Source organism: Meriones unguiculatus, chromosome 2 (assembly GCF_030254825.1).
Source record: "Meriones unguiculatus strain TT.TT164.6M chromosome 2, Bangor_MerUng_6.1, whole genome shotgun sequence".
NCBI classification, from domain to species: Eukaryota; Metazoa; Chordata; class Mammalia; order Rodentia; family Muridae; genus Meriones; species Meriones unguiculatus.
The window spans coordinates 62,393,205-62,413,631 of record NC_083350.1 but is presented as its reverse complement, the minus strand read 5'-3'; the positions used below and the strand labels follow the sequence as shown (position 1 = coordinate 62,413,631).

The window sequence follows — 20,427 nt, the reverse complement described above, 5'->3', positions numbered from 1 at the left end:
AATACAGAACTCACTGATTGAACTTGATGAGCTAGCTAGCAAGCCTCCAAGATTCTCCTGTATTTGTCACCCCAGTGCCTACTCACTACCATGTCCCGCTTTTGTATGAGTGCTAGGACTCTGAACTCACTGAAGGTCTCACAGCAAATACTTTATGTACTGAGTGATCTCCCCAAACTCTCTTTCTTAGCCTTGATGGCAACTAGTAAGAAAAGGTCAGGGAGGGGATATAAAGTACTGGGCAGGACAGCAATTTTGGAAAAAAAAAATTTCTAGGTTGATGGCTACCCATTAATCAGGACTTTTGAAATTAAGCTGCTTAACTGTAAACCCCCTAAGTACACCTCATCCAACTACATTTCAATTGCATTATATTGCCTTTGTAGAGGAGAGTTTTATTAGGTATTTTGTCAAATTTCTTACTCAAATTACACTATGCTTTTGACATGGTTATAAAAGCTAAGGAAGAGGATGTGGGCAGGTTCGACCCTTTATTCTTTTTATTATGTAAGTGGGTACTCACCACCCACCCTTAAAATATGAAAAGAAACAATTTCCATTTGGGATGTTGTGAAACTAGAGAAGATTGATGAAAGTCTTACACAGGTTTTGTGTCTACTTTATTAACTATTTTATCTAGGATAGATTAAAAACTTGTTTCATTGATAAAGCCATTCCTTCTGATGTATTTGCTCAGATCGGTCCATCCAAAGTGGTCACATGGATGATGGTTGCTCTTGTCTGACTTGAGCTCATAGACCTTAACTATTACTCATCCTATAGAACTAATTAGGGCAAGAATCCATTGCGAAACTGGGTGGTCTGGAATTGAACCTTATTACTTTCTTCACCTCCTTAAACACTGACCAGAAGCATAGCCTAGGCCTAGTAGAGTAGTCTTTCATCCCATGTATTGGGAAATAGACAAAAAGGAGGGGGGGAGAAGGGGGACAAGGATGAGGAGGAGGAGAAAAAGAAAGAAAGAAAGAAAGAAAGAAAGAAAGAAAGAAAGAAAGAAAGAAAGAAAGAAAGAAAGATCTACCTTAAATTAGGGCCTTATACCTTATAGTGAGTAACACTGTCTTACCATGTAGATCAGCCTACATGTAAAGCTTCAGAGAGTTGCATATGGTTGAACAACTGTTGCTTCAGGCAATACTTGGCTTTCAAAACTGTCTGTCATAGAAAATCTTGGTTTGGTTGCTGGTACCTGCATATTTTCCTTTCATCTTATCCTTCTGCCCTAACAGCCTGACTTGCTCCATGGGTGATGTGTAAACACACTCATTCTCATGGACTTATTAGTTAGCATTTACTGTGAAAGGCACACAAGAAAAAGTAGGGGAGAGGTAGGAAGGAACCCTCCCTAGAAGGCCTAGTGAACTACAGCCTGGGCTGACATGATAGGCATAGGAGAAGGCAGAAGACAGGTAAACACCCAGGCCGGCTTCCCACCCCCTCAAGTCTATTCCTCCCGACGGAGCCCATCACCTCAGTAAATGGCTCACCAGATGAAAAGGCTCGTAATGGAAATAGATGAAGATGTCTTGTCTTACACTGCTAGTGAAGCGGAACTAGTCCCTCCATAGCCACAAGACCTGTATGTCTATAATCTAAAGGTTCTAGTTAACGCATCTCCTAAAGCTTTTATTTCCTTCAAGGCACATGCTTTGTCTTTCTGAACAAATGTATGGAGTCTTTCCTTAAAATGCATATCTGAATATTTTTTCAAGTATGAAGTCTATATACTTGTCCCTCCCTAGTTTGCAATATATGTCCTTAAGTCCTATTTTCAATTTATGCTTTAAGCTTTGACACACTAGGATCTAAAACAGTGTTCAGTGGTAGAAAATGAGGTCTTCTGAGTTGTGCTAATATAAAAGGGAGGAGTCAGACTGGTCATGTATAAAGAATGAGACAAATTATAGTTACTATCTGTGAGTGACAGGTTCCTATGTTGATTCTGCGTAGGCATGGCTGAGATAGTGATGTAAGACGATGCAGGACAGTATACTGCCCTCTTCTTAGAACCTCTATTTTACATTTTTATAAATAATGTCATTTGGCAGGAAGAGCCAGGAAGCTCAGGCTGGAGTAATACTGGGTTAGCAGTGACAAGAAGGTGCTGCTCTCTACAGGATGGTCTGGGAAGGCTCAATGGGGTTGATTTGACAGAGATCTGCAGGATGAAGAACATTTCCATTATAATCATCCATGCAGCTGTACATGGGAAAAATGTTCTAAGCATAGCAAATGCCTCATGCTGGATGCCTTGTCTGTCCTATGGCTCTTCCCTGTAGCTTGTTTTTGTTTGTTTGTGTTTTGTTTTGTTTTGCCCCTTTCCTGCAGGTCCTCATCTCTTTGGCCTTTGTGTCCCTTTGTAATTTCTATCTTGAATCATGATAACCAGGGGCCAAGGTGGCTGGGGTCACGACAGATTGGCAGAAAATGGGGCTGGCTGTTGGTGCTTGTGTGTGTATATATGTATTTTATGCATTTGTCTGTAGGTGAGCTTTGGGTTCTTACTCTCTGGCTGTTAAGAATGACACTGTTATGACATCTATGTAGATGTTTTTGGGTGCACACACATTTTCTTGTGTGAGTATATGCACAAGAGGAAAGCTGATAGGCTATGTGGGAAATGTCTAACTTTCTGAAGAGCTCTTCCACCTGCTTTCCATAGCAGTTGACCCTACTCTGCTCCCACCACTGCTGAAAGAGAATGGTAATTTCTCCAAGTCCTCACCAATGCTTGACTGTCTTTTTGAGATAGCCACATCAGTGGGTGTGAGGTGGTCTGTCATTTGTGGTTTTGATCTTCATTTCCCTGTCGACCAAGAGTACACATATTTTTTATGTACTTCTTGGCTATTTGTATATCTTGTTATAAGATAAGAAATTTCTGTTCAAATCCTTTACCCATCTTTCTGTTTCCTAGGCTTGGGTTGTGAGATGTCTCTGTATATCCTGGGCAGGGGTACCTTATCACATATGTGATTTGCAGATACTTTCTCCCATTCTGAAAGTTGCACTTTCACTATTGCTAATGTCTTTTGAAATACAAGAGTCCCCTTCCCTTTTGGTTTTTTGAGACAGGGTTTGTCTGTGTAGCCTTGGCTGTCCTGGACTCACTTTGTAGACCAGGCTGGCCTTGAACACAAAAATCTGCCTCCCGAATGCTGGGATTAAGGCATGCTCCACCATACCTGGCAAAATACAGAAGTTTTTAATTGTGGTAAAGTTCAGTTCATTCTTTTTCTACTAGTTGCTTATGTTTTTGGTTTTATATCTAAAAATACAGCTAATCCAAAGTCGTGGAAATTTATATTTTGTTCTCTTCTGAGGGCTTTCTTTTCTGTTGTTTGTTTTTTAGCATTTTCAGCCCCCTTTACCATAAAAACAATTTATACATTTTAGTCTGGTATGTTTTACAAAAGGAAAGCAAAGTGTTCTTTTAAAAACAAATCACATTCATAGCAAAACTGTACAAATCAAACTGATCAGAACCAAGAGATTTTATCTATCTACAGATAATGGTGTTATTTATGTAATACTCTTGATTCTACCAAAACATTTCCCCCTACTTTGTACTGTCTTATTCCTCACTTCCCTGGACCTAAAATTGTGTGCTTTACAAAAATAGAATCTAACAATTTTGTTTGTGATGGTATCTTGCTGTATAAGCCAGGCTTGCCTGACTCTCACAATTCCTCTGCCTCGGCAAGCAGGATTCAACATGCTCAGCTTGGAATTTTTAATTTATAAACATAGTAGCTGAAATAAGTTTTTATTTAAATTATTTGGTATGTCCTAGTTAAATTATGACTGTATATTTAATATTGCAAGAAAAATATTTCAAAATACTTAGTAAAAACTTTATAAGCATCTATTTAGAACCTATTTTTTTTTAATATATTATCCACATACATTCACAGTTTCTCAAGAACTAAGTAAGGGATTTTTTGTTAAACACTTCTCTGTTTTCATTCAGTTCTTATGTAATCTAGAAAGTGTGCTGTGCTTTCCTTAATATACAACTTGGTCATTTTTTTTTGGGAAAGCTTGACAGATCCATTTACAAATGTAAAGAAATAAGAAAGCAGTCTGAAATCTTATCACCCAGACTTATTATTAATGTCAACAGATGGAAATGTGAAATGATCTTGACTTTGTTTCCTTTTTACCCAAGAAGACTTTTAACTTCAGAGGCCCAGGAATGAAGAATACTCTCCCACAGAAAGCTGAGGTCAGGGATTCCTAATAGAAAAGTTCTACACAAGTAATTTTGGTTCCTTAAAGCAAAGCCATCACCATCACTGTCTTTTGCCTGCAGATTCCACTCATTTCTGCTCTTTATGGGTCATCCACCTTACGCAATTCGAGAGGTGAACATCAACAAGTTCTGCAGGATCATCAGTGAATTTGCCCTAGAGTATCGCACGACCAGGGAAAGGGTTCTACAGCAAAAACAGAAGCGCGCCAACCACAGAGAGAGAAACAAGACCAGAGGGAAGATGATCACCGATGTAAGTGTTAAGAATGCAGCTGCCTCATGTCATGGTTTTTGAAAGTAAGAGGAGTCATAAGTAGCCTCACAGTTTCGGATGGATGTGTTATTTTCTTCTTCCTGACCTTGAACAGCAATACACAAAAAAGTTTCATCTTTTACAGAGTGTTCTCAAACCGCTCTTCTACCATGTCAGTGGAAATCTGCTGTGTGACACAGGAGCACCAGGACAGTGAAGATTAAGATGGGGTGCTTGGAGAAGGAATGTGTAGTGTAGCCATGCTCGTGCTAGTTTATACTGATGGCATTTGACATTTGATGAAATGGGAGACAGTTGTATGCCAGGTGATACCGCCTAGCATAGAAAGGCAGATGTATTTATTGATGTTAATTCAGGCTTTTCATTCTTGTAACAATGTCATCAGTTACAGTCAGTCACACTATTTGGACCACTCAGTTTGTGAAGGTGAATTAACCAACTGATGTTACTGCCCTAAGACATAGTCCTTGTTGTGGTCACATAATTTGAGCCACAGAATGTTGGGGCTGGAAGATATCCCAGAGGACATTAAGTCTAGCAGAAGTTTCTCCGTAGTACCTGGGGTGGCTGTTGACACTTTTCCTCCGTATTTCTGGCTCTTTGTCTCCCCCCTCATCCCTGAGCCTACCTATGACTCAGTAGCATATCACACAGCCAGGGAAGGGATTTGGAAGCAGAAACAGCAACAGACTAACTACAGAAGTTATATAGGTGTGGCATGTTCTATAAGTGGAGTTGAGCAGGAAAATGCTGTAGACTGACAGAGGTACCCAGCACAAGGTCTCTTTCTGATGTGCTTTTATGAAACATGAAAGTCAAATGGGTATCTCATGGACTATTAACAACAAGCTGTAAGATTCATTTAGCAAAAAAAAAAAAAAAAAAAAAAGACATTTTTCTTGGAATCCCCCTTTCAGGCAATGCTCCCTTCTCCACTACTTATTTTTATTTGAATAGGCGTGAGGGAAGAGGGAATTGAAATGGTTAGATCATATTTGGAACCTGTTGGAGATCTCCTCAATGTGATTTTTTTTTATTATTGTTTGAACTAGTGCCCATGAATGTTTTCTACCTGTACAAGTACTCGACACCCCTGGGCCTCCCAAGAAGGGGAAGGAAGGAGTAAAGGGTTAAACCAACGGGACTGTCATCACACCAGGGGTTTAAGCCTCAGCTGAACTCAAGTCAGGCAGATGTCTCCGCAGGAGAAAGAAATCAATTAAGACCTTATGGAGGCTGCCATCTGTGGCCAGGGGAGTGTTCATAGTGCAGGCAAAACAGGGAATGTGGTTACCGCAAAGACTAAGCATTCCTGAGGCCTCTGACTTCCTGTGGATGCCCAGATGCTTTGACTATAAGATGCTTTGTACTTAAAAGGCAATTCTAAGACAAGCCACAGATTATCCGCCCCTTATCACCTACTTCTACCAAACCTCTCACTTCCTTGGACTTCTGTTGACTCTAGGGAACAACATACTGCTGTCTCCCAGAAGGAGCCTGATCTGTATCTCTTCACAACTCTGAGTGTTAGTTCTGTCAGCCAGGCTATTCTATCCATTAAAATCTGGTTGCCTTGGATCTTTGGCCTTCTGGGGTATTCAGAAAGCAAATTGGACCCACTTGGGCAAACTGTGACCTACATTTTGTTCCAAAGTGTTATTTTTAAAAGTCCTAAAAAGGGATCATTTATTTTTGTGGAAATTATACATATTGTAAGGCAAACAACACAAGTCCAATATGCTTATAGTTAGGAAAACACATTAAAATTTCTTGCCAAATTCCTGAGATTTTTTTTTAAATGGAGTCTACTAAGTTTTAAATTTGTCCTTCTTTGAGAACATTTGGCTCTCAGAGGTGGAAGTTTCTAGAGTGTGATTCAACAGTATTTAAATTTCTATTACAAATCTGGACAGTACAGATTTCTTCAATGTTAACTTTCAACCTTGTCCACATTAGGATAGGTCAAGGTAGTATTTGTATGGAAAGCCTGCCACCTTCTGGAATATTACAGTATTGTTAACTAAGGCCAGACAGACTTGGATTTGGCTAATTTTGAGACAGAAAGGGCTTGCTGTATGTCCAGTACAAGGGCGCCTGGACAGATGTGAGTACGATGAGAGGCAAGGTCACATGCCAGGGATGTTACAGTCTGATTAGAAAATGGCATACTCACTGCCGAAACCAAGGCCGCACACTAGATTTAGAGCTGTGGAGCCCAGAAAATTGGGGTTACTAGAGAATTCTGTAGAACGTCAGTTTTAATGTAGATTACAAAGTAAATAGGCTTATATGGTAGCAGCTTAAAGTGAGAAGTTTAGAGGAATTCTGGACACGGCCTTCTCTGTAAGGCTGTCCCTCCTCCACCTTCTTGTCTTCCGAGCATGCAATGGGCCCCTTTCCCACAACCCAGGAGTCCTTCCGTGAACGGCTCAGTATGGAACTCATTCTTCCTCTTTCTGTCCTAACCTGGTTCTAGATCAGTTGTAACTGTCTGAGGGGAACCCTGTAAGTATGCAGGCGGGGAAGCAAACTGCAAAGTGACAAGAATGAAAACTTGGTTAAGACTGACTTTGTCACCTTGGAGCAAAACTTTGGGGAGTCTGATATTAGGTAGTTTATTCCCAATAAATTTAAGGCCAGTAAAATCTGGAAAAGAGTTTCCTGATATAATACAATTTCCAATGCACAAGGAGTGTAATTACATTGAAACTCAAGGTACAGGTCATTTCCTGCAAAAAGATGGGTTTTAGAGATAGGTTTAAGGACATAGGAAAGGTTCTGGACTGGTCTTGGTCATACAAACAGCATAGAGGTCATTTGGGCTATTGCCAACCTCTAGTCCTGGTTGCTGGAGCTTAAAGAGCCTCTGGCTATACTGATAATGTAAGGGTCATTTAGACTGTTAGGTATCTCTGATTCTGGTTGTGGGAGCTTGGGGAGGCCCTGGCTATAAGGGTCATTTAGATTACTAGACACCTCTACTCCTGGCTGTAAGATCTGGCCTGGCCCAACATATAACACAGATAACTGGGCTTCCAGCTTTCTGGATGAGAAAACAGGTATTTTACATTTTTCCCATTGGAAAGAAAATCCTGTATCACTAAGATTGCCTCATCTTTGCTGACTTCTGTGCCCTCTAAGAACACTTCTGTCTTTTTCATCTTGTCTCATTCTGTCCTTTTCTGATAGACTGATGACGAGGATGACACTGAGGTATGACAATTCATGAATGTGAAAAACACTATATTTGCCCTTCTCCTGTGTGCTGTAGAGTAACCTAACATAGTCAGCATGAGGTGCTAGCACCATTTAGCACTTGAAACTGTGCATGGACATCTTCTGATTGGTTTTCATGTGATTGCTAACCATCTGAGCAGCTCTTGTCATGCTGTTTGTGCCAGAGAGGGAGGAACTAACTGCATTTTCGAGTGTCTCCAAGCCAGAACTAATCAGTACTCTACCACTAGAAGCAGGTTCGGTGAATCTTCTCCCTGAGGCTGAAAAAGTGGACAAAGAGTTCCCTTCCCTTCCATCCCCTTCTGTGCTTTTTACAACTCAAGCATGAGAGCTGGGTTCTAGCTTAGTTGTATATGTGCTGAGCAGGTGCATGTCTTTAATCCTGGCACTTGAGAGCCTAGGCCAGGAAAATTGTGAGTTTCAGGTCAGTGACATAAGAAAACAAACAGCAAAGCAAAAGTTCAGCACTCACTGAGTAAGCACAAGAGTCTGGGTTTGAACCAGAGCATCAAAAACAAAAGCAAGACCAAAACAGGGTAAATATATAGAGTATCCCAGAGTCAGGAAGAAATGGGAGCAGTGATGGTTGAGCCTGGGGACTAAGGAAGGAAAAGCATAGACAGTGTAGGTCACATATTTGTCACAGGTCTGTAGCAGTGACTGAGAAGCAACAACCTGGAGCTGATCTCAGTCCATGCTCACCTTCTTGTTATTCACACAGATACAGGCATTGTGTGCATATAAAACTCTCTGTAGAGATCTACAACACTTCTTGGAAACATTATGCCCTGTGTTTCTTTGAGAAAATCAACCCGGGTTTATAATGCTTGTTGCAACAAGCATCTACATTTTAAACTAAACTAAAAGTACAATTGCTGAACTAAGTTCCAGCTTAAATTTGTCTGGCATATTCTGCTCTGTGACCTGACACTCAACACATTTGAGACTTCTTGCAAGCCACTTATTCTGTTTGTTTGTTTGTTTGTTTGTTTTCATAAAAGTGAGATGAGGTTAGGTCTACATGAATCCTCAGCTTTCAAAATGAAGCTCAAGACAGTTGATGGGCAAGGAAATGTCAGGTCTTATCAGTTTGATAAGACTTTGTTTGATGTTTAGTTCTCCCAGGACTTAATGCCAATATCCTCTATAGCATCCACTCCTGTGCAGGATGGATGGGTGAAGTTCCTTCTTAGGCCAGCAGCTTCTCTTTCTGGCGATGGAGCTTCCTGTAGAGTGATAGTTGCCTTTTGTTGGCATTCTCCATGACTGACAGAACTCCAGACTATACTGAAGACACACACAAAAAGAGAAAGCAGAGGAGAGAGTGTTTCCCTCAAACGGACGCTTCTAGCTCCAGGCTTCTTTGACGAGTGTCCCTCACATCCTAATGTCACTTTGGTTTTGCAGTCTGGCAAGTTTTCTAGCAGTTCTCCAGCAGTGCCGAGCCAGCCCCAGGGCCTGAGCTATGCCGAGGATGCAGCCGAACACGAAAACATGAAGGCTGTGTTGAAAACCTCATCTCCTGCTGTGGAGGATGTTACCCCAGTGCTCGTCCGGACACGCAGCCGGGCAAGTCGAGGTAACTTCCAGTGGGTGGGACTTGTCTTCTTAGGTAGGGCATGCCATAGAAATGCTTTCCATTGTTGCACATGCCTATAATCCCCGCAGTCCAGGAGGCAGAAGCAGGCAGATCTCTGTGAGTCCGAGGCCAGCCTGGTCTACAAAGTGAGTCCAGACAGCCAAGGTTACACAGAGACTACCTGTCTCGAAAAACCAAAAGGCAAAAACAAACAAACAGAAAACAGAAGAGGAGGAGGAGGAGCAATGGTCTGCCTTGCACTGTGTAGGCTACTGCACCCAGAGAGTATATGTGAAGAACCATCAAGTCCCCAGGACTCTCAGTGCTTACTTAGCCACACATCCTGCTACAAAAGGCTAAATTGGTAGGTTGTAAAGATGATCCAGTGGAAGCCTTCTTAGGAGGGGGACTCCAGTACTGGGGACTGGGGACTTTTCAAATATATTTACTGGAGTGTGTGTGTGTGTGTGTGTGTGTGTGTATGAATGTAAGAAAGAGAGTGGGGTGGTTCTAGTATTGAACTCAGCTCACTAGGGTTTTTACCGTTGGAGCCATCTCAATGGCCTGCATTGTACAACTTTTAAAAGAAACTTGACATCTACTCTGCACTAGGATGAACCAAGAAAAAAAAAAGCATTTCCAGGTTTGTCCTATGTGGGTTCCTTTTCGCCCACTGATGAAGGGGCTTAGGGAGTGTCTTCAGAACTGTTTTACTGCTGTGAAGAGACACCATGACTAAAGCAACTATTAGAAGAGGAAGCCTTTGACTGGGGGCTTGCTTATAGCTTCAGAGGGTTAGTCCATGATCATCATGACAGGAAGCAGACAGACTTGGTGCTGGAGCAGAAGCTGAGGGCTTTATATCCCGATTCAAGGGTAACAGGCAAAGAGAGACAGAGAGATAGACTGGGCCTAGTGTGGGCCTTTGAAACCTCAACAAAGCCAGTGACACATGTCCTCCAACAAGGCCACACCTCCTTCCTAAATGATTCACCACCTGGGGACTAAGCTAATGAGGGCCAATCTTATTTACATCAGCACAGAAAGGGAGGTTGTTGAGTTTCTCTAGCCGCTCATCTGAAGACAGACTTCTACGTACCATGTACCAGAGAGTCACAAGTCATCAGTCCCTGTGTTATGACAAGAAATAAAAAGTAAAGTGAGTTAAAAGCCATTTAAACAGCATTACAGAGCTGTAAAAAGAAATGGAAGTAAACAAACAAGATTCTGTGTGAGCTGAGACTAACTCTGTAGGTCTGGTTAGACTGGCTGGCCAGGGAGCTTTCTACTTATCTCTGCCCCATACCAGGGATATGGTTACAGATAGAAGCTGCTAGGACCAGATTTTAAGTGGGGGCTGGGCATCCGAACTCTGGTCCTCATGCTTGTGCAGTAGGCACTTTATTGAGAGAGTTATCTCTACAGGCCCCCTGGACTGACTTCTTAATCAAAACTGCTGTCTGACCCAGGTAACTCAAGACATTGTTGTCTGTTGACAGAGGGAAGGGAGGAGATTCTGACAGCAACCTGCTGTCAGTCTCTGCATTGTCTCCTTTTTAAAATTTAGTTTTGTGTGCATATAGAATATATCATAGCATATATGTAGAAGAGGTCAGAGGACAATTTCTAGTAGTTTGTCTCTCTTTCTACCATGTAGATTCTTACCATGTGGATTTGGGGAAAGGAACTCAGATCATCAACTTAGCAGCAAGTTCCCTTACCAGCCAAGCCAACTCACTGGCCCTCTGCATTCATTCATGCACAAAAAAGAAAAACATGAAAACATGACTGGCAATCCAGAGGGAAAGTAGACAATAGTGATATAGCCCTGAGTCATCAACATATTGAAATATATGTTTAAGAACTTGAAATGGGGCTGTAGAGATGGCTCAGAGGGTAAGAGCACTGGCTGCTCTTTCAGAGGTCCTGATTTCAATTCCCAGCAACCACCTGATGGCTAACAAGCATCTAAAATGAAATCTGGTGCCCTCTTCTGGGTGCAGGTGTAAATGCAGGCAAACACTGTGTATATATAATAAATAAATCTTTAAAAAAAAAAAAAGAAAGAACTTGAAATGACCATTGCAAGTATTGCTTTTACAGAAAATAAATGAGCCTGGCAGTGGTGGCACATCCTTTTAATCCCAGCACTTGGGAGGCAGAGGTAGGCAGATCTCTGAGTTCAAGGCCAGCCTGGTCTACAGAGTGAGTTCCAGGATAACTAAGAAACTAAGGTTTCTTCACAGAGAAACCCTGTCTTGAAAAACCAAAACTAAAACAAAACAAAACAAAAAAACTAAATGAAAATGTACACAAGTGGGTTAAATAAAAGTGGATGATTTTACAGACGACTAGAATTTATAAGAAGAGTCAAACAGACTTCATGAAGCCACAAAATAAAATACCTGAAGAACGGACCATAGTGGTCAGGTTTAATAGCTGAATTTATTCTGAATAAAAAAAAATTGAATTAAAAAACAACATACTTGAAAGTATGCCAAGTGAAACATGTTGAGAACAGAGCAAGGCATAAGAGATAAAGGTGTATAGTGAAAGAATGACCCACCCATATGTCTAAAAAACAAGCAGAGGGGCCGGAGAGATGTCTCAGCTGTTCAGAGCACTGGCTGCTCTATCAAAGGACCTGGGTTCAATTCCCACCATCCACATGGCGGCTCACAGACATCTGTAACTCCATTCCCAGGGTATCCATACCCTCTTTTGGTTTCTTCAGACATCAGAAGCATGCATGCTACATAGACATACAGACAGACAAAACACCCCCCCACACACACATAAAAGAAACAAGCAGAATAAGTGTAGAAAGAAACATATCATAGGCACATTGCTAAAATCACACATAAAGGTAACATTTTTTATAACAAAGAAAAGATATACTACTTACCTATGGCCTGGCTGGCAGAAATGATAGTTCATTTTTCAACAGGGACTATGGAAGATGTATGCAAAACAAAAAAGGCAGATTGACATCTTTAAATGCTGGACAAGCTTCCCCTTTAGCTTTTATCCCTATGGAAACTATCTTTCAGAAATGAAAAGAAATGTTTTCTCTGTATTGAAACAATATCTCCAATTACATGACTTAGCCCCTGTAAACTGCTTATGGTTAGATTTTTTTAAGGGGGAACATAAACGTGTGTTTGCTTTCAAACAATTCCATAGCTTGATAAATGGAGTGAAGATAAAGTGATACTGTGCTGTCAAGGCCTAGAATGCTCTCTTCTACCACTATATGTAAATGTCTTGGAATAGTGTAGCGAATCTCCTGGTCCCTTAGATACATGAAAGGCCTTGGCAGTATTTCCCCAATGTCTTCATAGAGGTGCAGAGGTTCTCAGAACAGGAAGAATGGGAATAAATGGTGACCAGGTACCAAGGAGAGTGACCAAGAAAGGAGAAGATACAAAGCAGAAATCAATTCCCGAATAAGGTCTCCAGGTGAGAAAGTCATCTCAGAATAGCTTGATAGTGCTGGCCCAATGGCTAGAGGTAACCTTCAGCTTCTCTTAACTGCTATGTTAAAAGCAGATCACTGGGGATGTGTGGTTGGGAGATGTTGGTAATTCTCAGAAGGAAGGATCATTGAATACCTCCATTTCTTCCCAGTGCTCTGCACTGGATGGAGTCCTGTGTGGTTTGGGAAGGGGAGTTTAGATGTCAAGATAAGACACAGAATTTTTAAGTCAGTAGGTGAAAGGGAATCAGGAGATTGCTACGTGAAGGATAGTCTTCTGTTGGTGGCTCTGCTCTGAGGACAGAGTCATAGAGCCAATGTCATAGAGCCACTAAGAAAGCTAAGCAAAGTAGACTTGAAGAGCTGTGTCAGCAGTTACAACAGCCCTAGCACTTGAAGACATTGTCTTCAATCCCTTTCATGTTTACAGTAAGCATACAAACACATGCATAAACACTCACAGACATACACACACATATACACATATGTATGGACACATACATTCACATATACACTCGGGCATGAACACACATACACACACATGCATGGACACACACACACAAGAGTACTTGTGTTCACACATGCCCATAAAAATCATAGTTTACTAGACAGTGGTTTGCTCTTCCTAGCTAGTTCCATCAGCTTTTAGATCATTAATAGTTATGTACATTCATTCTTCAAAACTTTAAAAGTAACAGTATGAAAGAGGAGGTAAAATACATTTATTAACATATTAATGTTTATTTTTAAAGCATTTTAAAATCATTTACCTCCCTCAGAATTGACAGGTTAGCATTTCTTTGGCTCCAAGTGGGCCTTAGTCAGGCTGGATTTCAGTGGCTATAAATTTAAGAACTCTAACCTATAGACTTGTGAAACTGTACATCCATGACAAAGTTTAAGGTATAGAAATGAATGGTTTGGGATATTTCCTGGATCTTTCCCTCTGAAGAAACTCATCATTATCTAAGAGTTTTCACGAGGACTAGTCTGTAGATGTTAATTCACCATTGGTTTCTGACATTGCTTGGAAGCCCATGCTTTCTTCTAGTACATAGGCAGAAGCTACCTATAGGGAGATTTGGACTGTCCGAACACATATTTACAGAATCCATTCTCTTGTCAAGGAGCAGACAAGTATTTCAAAGACAAACTGTGCCAAGAGCTCTACTGCCCATTGAAGAGGGCAAACCCTTTCTGGTTTTTAGAGGTAATCCCAACATAAAGTGTATAAACTGTGACATGCCTGGCTTCTGTGACTTTGACTAAGTACATATAGCTATTGATGGAGAGCTGATTCAGCAGTTCCTTGGTGGCTCTCTGTACATTACTGAATGTGCCTTGCTAAATGTCACTGATGTGCTCTGCAGGGTGCGGCTTGGGTCATTTGCCCTCAGGTAACCATAGGTCCTTGCAGGTAGCAATGGCACACACAGGGGACAGGGAGAGTTAGATAAATGACAGAAACACAGCTATGAAGTAGGAAGATACAAAACAAATGTCCCAATTCAGGTTTCTATAGTACCTTCAGGATAGCCAACATGTGTGGGGACAGGGACAGGCCAGCATTCCAGGCATGTCACTAACTCTGAAGCTATCTGTGATCTTTGCTGGACTCTACTTCTGATGGATGTCAGCTACACAGAAAGACAATGACATCTTGCTTCTTTTCTCTTTGCTCTGAGCACATGTTCTCTAAACTTTCAGGGTCCACTAGTTCATGGAATATGGGAACCGATGAGTCACCTAGTGTCACTGATGATGCAGCTGATGAGATCATGGACCGCATCGTCAAGTCAGCCACCCAAGTGCCCAGTCAGCGAGTGGTGCCACGGGAGAGAAAGCGTTCCAGGGCCAACCGCAAATCTTGTGAGTGCCTTTTGGGAGGGTGGGGGTTGTTCCCTTGCCTTTCAATATGACCTGGAAGGTCAGGGACTCAGAAGAAGCTTGCATCGATGTTTAGTGGCTGCTTAAGTATGCCCACCTGCACTCCTTAGTGAGAAGAAAAGAAGTTTCTATTTAGCATCTGCCATTAAGAAGGGAGGGTGCTGCCATACTTGTCGGAAATACTTGCTGTGTGTGCCCTAGCCTCTGTCAGTTAATACTCTGTCTCTATGGAGGTCTCCAAGGCCACAGGAAGCCTCCAGTATGTGGCAGTAAGGCTTACTACCAAGTACTGCCCTAGATACCTTGCTAGAGGCTGTAGTTTTGATGCAACTTGTTATGTTGGGGTGGGGTGGAGGGCTCCCCTTAACTGAGGAGTAGAGGAGGAGGGCTAGGAAGGAGGTGGGACCAGGAGGAGAGGATGGAGGGGGCTATGACCAGGATATAAAATGAATAAATAAAAACAAAACAAAAGAATAAACAATGAATTTCTGGTTAAGTGGTTCCCAATGAAAATATCTTCACCCCCCCCCCAATTAATTTTCCTTATTCTAACTCAATTACATGTTCTTGTGTAGAACAAATTAACACTAGGCCTGAGGCTTTAAATTACTGCTCTTGGGAAAAACAAACACACAAATACCCAAACCAAACCAACAACAACAAAAATAGATGTTATAAGAAAGGACTCAAGTTTCTTGGTGAAACTTTTAGAATTCATGGGCTAACTCCTCTCCTAAAGACAGTTGAGGGTACCTACCTCAACTGTGTGCCCAGGTGAGCCATCACTACATCTAAGAGGGGAAGGCTGGACTAGAAGGTAGGATTATAATGGAAGGAAATCTGGATTCAGTTGGAACCCTTGGGCTGAGAGAGGGGGTTATAGGAAGACTCTGAAACATTCCACTTTACTGAATAGCTTTGTTTGTTTCATAATAAATCACCCTCCCAAATGGGAAGCTGGCATACAGAAGGGGACACTGGCTTTCCAGTTTCTCACCATGTCTGCTCTTGTGCTAGATACCCATCTGGCCCGGAGTGGAGAGAGTGGTGATGAGAATAGTTTGGAATGTTCAGATTCTTTGCCACATGCTTAAAAGAACCTTTGTTTAGGGGGTAGGAAAGAGCAGATTTAGGGGTACTTGCAGCAGACCCTTGAAATGGGGCTATGGCTTCTGGAGAAGGGATGTTGGGACTTGTTGGGGTCTGGCATGAGGAATGGAAAGATGCAAGGGGTTAGCCTTACTTTTCCTACACTGATCAGAAAGCTGCTTGGATTAACTGAGGAAATGGTCAATTTGGGATTAGGATAGAAGGTAGATCTATATATACCTTACAATCTTCAAATAACTACAGTGGGCCAAATATAATTTGTATCTTCAGGAAAATGTAATTAGCTTTTCATATGGCAGGATTTGCTTAAGAACAGACAGTTGCTACTTCATTCACCCTCATGCAGTTTCTTTTCACATAAAAATTGACCAATGCATATTGCCAAGCAAAACATGAGTCTATTCTATGTGAAATATGAACAACCTCCAGGGACCAAGAATATCCTCGGGAAGGTGGTGTGAATATCAACCTTTGTGAAACTTATATGACTTAAAGAAAGTGTCTACTAAATCTTCTCATAAGTTGGGTAGCTGGCTCCTTGGCATCTATTCCGAAAAGGCCACAGATTATCCCCATCTCTGTCCTTAAAGGTCCTTTGTCAAGTTAAGTCTGAGACCCATATCACTCATATTTTTCTTGCTTGTCAACCCTGGGCTCTGCCTAATACTTGGCTGCATAGGGCCCCAGGTTCTTGGTTACATCCTATCTTTGTTTTTTTTTTTTCCTCTCATAGCTTTGTAGTTCGGAGAGCTTGCTGAACCCTCTCTATGCGCTGCTTATTTTCCCTCTCTTGTATCATCAGAGTCAGGTTTCCCATGTTATGACCCTTTCAGCTCTGTTACATTCCATTCTAGGAATATGTTGAGCTTTCCACATACCATCTACACTTTCTACAGCCTGCACCCATTTTTTAGAAGCCATGTAAGGACATCACTTTCCTTCTTGCAATCCTGTCAGCCCAAGGTCTCTCCCAGGGTACTTTATTCAGCAAGAGCAGAATAGCCTTGGGTTCCCCTGGGCTCTTGGGAAGAAGTGTACTGATATATTGCATAATGTATGCGTTCTTACTAATACCTCCTTTTCTTCTTGTCTCTCTGCTCGTGACCTGTGGGAACCACTGCAGTACGAAGGACCTTGAAGAGTGGCTTGACTCCGGAAGAAGCCAGAGCCCTGGGCCTGGTTGGCACGTCTGAACTGCAGCTGTGACTTTTAGGCCTCCAGAAGTGTGTGAACAAAGGAGCAGCTCTGGCTACTCCCTTTCAGCAGGGTTAGGGAGACACGACCTGAACATCTGATGGTTCAGAACCAAGTGCTCATTACTGGGTGTTACACGGATTGCGTCACCGCTGTGCACTGACATGCGCCTCCAGGAATCTCCCGCATGTACTCTCTTCATCAAGTCAGCTGTGTTTCTCTTGTTTCCTTGATGCCTGGTTTATTAGTTCCAAGTGTGACACCTTTTCTAGGAAACAACAGTCCTTGTAAGAAACAAATCACTTCTGTCACGGTTGTTAAGATAACATGGGGCAATGTGATTAGACTCAGAGACTGGGTCTCCACAACAACAAAAATGTCCAGATATAAATGCCAATGTTGTACACAAAAGCAAGCACAGATTGTTTACCAGTTGTGGATTTTAGATGTACTAAATGTTTATACAAACTCATAAATGTATACCATGTTTCAACTACTAAATAAATAGAGATTAATGTCAGCATAAGAAACTTTTATTCTCATAAGCAGAGGCTCTGAAATGGCTACGCAGGCTCGTACCCTTTCCACTCAGCAAGGGCTCTTGCTTGAATGATCTTCAAATTCAGGTCCTATGGGTTGTATTTTGTTGACTGGGTAGCCACAACAGCATGTTCTTTGACACTCCTAATTTAATTAGGCAACGATCTGTCCTTGTTTCAGGAAGCTAGCTTTTGTCAACTTCCTTATGTTTTACCTTGCCCACGAGGCTTGGTATCTGTGATTCTAAAGCAGACTAGAGTAGCTTTTCACATATCTTAAACCATTCTGAAATGAATATTTTTGCCTTTTATGTGAAAATTCATTTTCTCAGAAAAATTACCAATCACCCAGATGAAGTAGAATTTAAAGTGCTGTCTATAGAGAATGTTATGGTTTTTATATTCACTTGTCTTAAGTACAAGTGGTCAAGACAGTGTTTAAGAGGGAATTAATTCAGGGATCTTAGCAATTTCAGAGTGTCACTGGGGCTTACAGTTGCCTAAGAAGGGACTTAGATTTTCAGAGATGCCTCCTGGGCTGGCCAGGTCTCCCCATGAAAATCCTATCTCCCAAATCAGCAAAAGGTAAACCATTACAGTAGCTGCTTTCAGAGGCTGGGCAAATGTTCCACTTTTCAAAACCTTTGTGCCGCTGTATCTGGGGTAGTGATTTGTAGATAACATGTAGCAGATGTTATCTATAAAAAGATACCATATTCATATCTACCCCTTTGAGTGAGCCCTCCCTAAGCCGTGGTGGGAGAGCACTCTGTCAAGCAGGCATTTGAGAGAGGCGACCTAATGGATGTGAGTACTCCGTGAGAGGCTGCAAATGTCAACCGGGTGTGTAGATTACAGACTAGAGAACTGATTTAATTGTCCCCTTGAAAAGGATACATAAGGTATTATAGTCATTACCCTTTTGTATGTGAATTATTTCCCATGTGGTTTACTAGCTTTGAGGGTACTGGCTTATTGCCTCAGCACTGAACTTTGGCGTGAACTATCTATCACATAGGACAGAGATGGATAAACACAGGGAGCTGCATTGTCATTCTGCTTGGTTAATGGATACTCAGTGCCCTTGTGGCGGCCCCTAGTGTTCTTCCGAATGATGATGCTTTAGCAATAGAAGGTCACATTCAGAAAGAGTGACTGGGAGAATATCATGTTAATTTTAGGGAAGCAAGTAAGGTTAACTAATTTCTTGCTTTGCAGCTAGTTAAGGATAGTCTCTTATTTTTGGCTTCATTTTGATTATTCTCACTGTATAATGGGCAGAGATGCCCACCAAAGTCTGTTGATGGGACTCAACCAGTGTACTGAGAACTACTGGAATCTTTATCTCTCTCCCTTGCCCTTCCCAAGACATTGTAATTGAGGTAGTCTAGAGTGTGGACAGGACATGAAAACACTTAAAACTTCATCTCATTTCCACCCCCTTATTTCTGAAGTGAGGATGATCTTGAAAGTTACTGAGTTACTGGGAATTATATTTTGTGTGTGTATTATATTCCTGTGTGTATCATGTGTGGAGATTACAGAGGACGATGTGAGGCATCTTCCTCTATAGCTCTCTACATCATTGTCATCATCGTCATCATTATCGTTATCAGCAGCAGCAGCAGCAGCAGCAGCAGCAGCAGCAGCAGCAGCAGCAATCATCAAGATAGTTTTGTTTGCTTTTTTCATTTAACCTAGACTTGCTGGCCAGTAAGCTCCAGGACCTGCCTGTCTCCAACCTGCCAGTGCTGAAGATACACCAGTAAGCAGCTAAGTCTGGCTTTTACATGGGTGATGGGGATCCAAACTCATCATGCTTGTATAGCAAATACTTTACTTACTGAGCCATTGCCCAAGTTCCATAAGGTCTGTCTTTCTGTCTGCCTTTGTTTCCTTCCTTTCTTCTTTCTTTTCTGTCAGTCTGAGTTTGTCTTTTTTGTTTTCTTTTTTCCTTCCCCCCTTCCTTACCTCCCTCCCTTCTTTTCATTTTTCTTCTCCCCGGGGTGAGCAGTAAAGAACTAAAGATAGTATATATGTGAATTATATGCTAATTTCTCTAAACAGAACTGTTTCTTCACCACTGATAAGCTAAAATCAGAGGAATGGCTGAATTTAGGTTTGCTCAGGAATCACAGGAATGTTGCCATCCAGGGCGTGTGCTATGGTGAACTAACTACAAAACACCACTAGGTGTATATGGAGGCTAGGCAAAGAGAAGTTGTTTTTTTTTTTTTTACTGCTGAGGACACTGCCTTCCCCCTCCCTCTCCACCACACAAACAAAACCATGTGAACTCTGTTACGCACAATGCAATTCAGAAAGGACTTCCACATGATGTATTTGGGGGAGCGGGGTTCAGTAGATGCAGCTTGTGAAGCAGGGGCATAATTTCCACATTAGGAGGCCAAGACTGTTCCTAGAGTCAGTTTGAAATCAGACCAGCCTTCCCTCTGGCCCCTTCATCACCTCACAATGTTGTTGTTGGAGACACTTGTGCCAGGGGGTGATATAGGAAATGATCACTGGTTCATCAGGTGCCCCTCTGGATGAAGAACAGTGATGGAAACCTGCCATGATCATTTCCTGCATATGGAAATCAAATAGAGCAGTGGTCCTCAACCATCCTAATGCTCTGACCTTTTAATCCAGTTGCCCATATTGTGGTGACTCCCAATCATAAATTCTCTCATTGTTACTTCAGAACTGTAATTGTGCTATGGTTATGAATCATAATCTGTGTTTTCTAATGGTCTTAGGTGACCCCTGTGAAAGGGTCCTTTGACTCCCAAAGGAGTCATGAGCCACAGGATGAGAAACATTGAACTCTAGTGACAGAACTTAATGCATCCAAAGTGG

General features: G+C 41.8%; 1 protein-coding gene across 8 annotated transcripts in view; it reads left to right on the top strand.

Annotated features, from left to right (window-relative positions):
• Nucleotides 1-17,555, top strand: part of Fhod3 (formin homology 2 domain containing 3) — a 410,673-nt gene extending 393,118 nt beyond the window's left edge. For 4 of the 8 annotated variants that reach the window (XM_060377575.1, XM_060377577.1, XM_060377578.1 and 1 more), the window contains 5 exons: nucleotides 4,334-4,526; nucleotides 7,737-7,760; nucleotides 9,192-9,363; nucleotides 14,546-14,707; nucleotides 16,959-17,555. In XM_060377575.1, coding sequence (XP_060233558.1) covers nucleotides 4,334-4,526; nucleotides 7,737-7,760; nucleotides 9,192-9,363; nucleotides 14,546-14,707; nucleotides 16,959-17,041 — 634 coding nt within the window. In that variant the 3' untranslated portion in view covers nucleotides 17,042-17,555. The remainder of the gene's footprint in view (nucleotides 1-4,333; nucleotides 4,527-7,736; nucleotides 7,761-9,191; nucleotides 9,364-14,545; nucleotides 14,708-16,958) is intronic. The other 4 variants (XM_060377581.1, XM_060377579.1, XM_060377576.1 and 1 more) reach the window with 1 other exon arrangement.
• The last annotated feature ends 2,872 nt before the right edge of the window (nucleotides 17,556-20,427 follow it).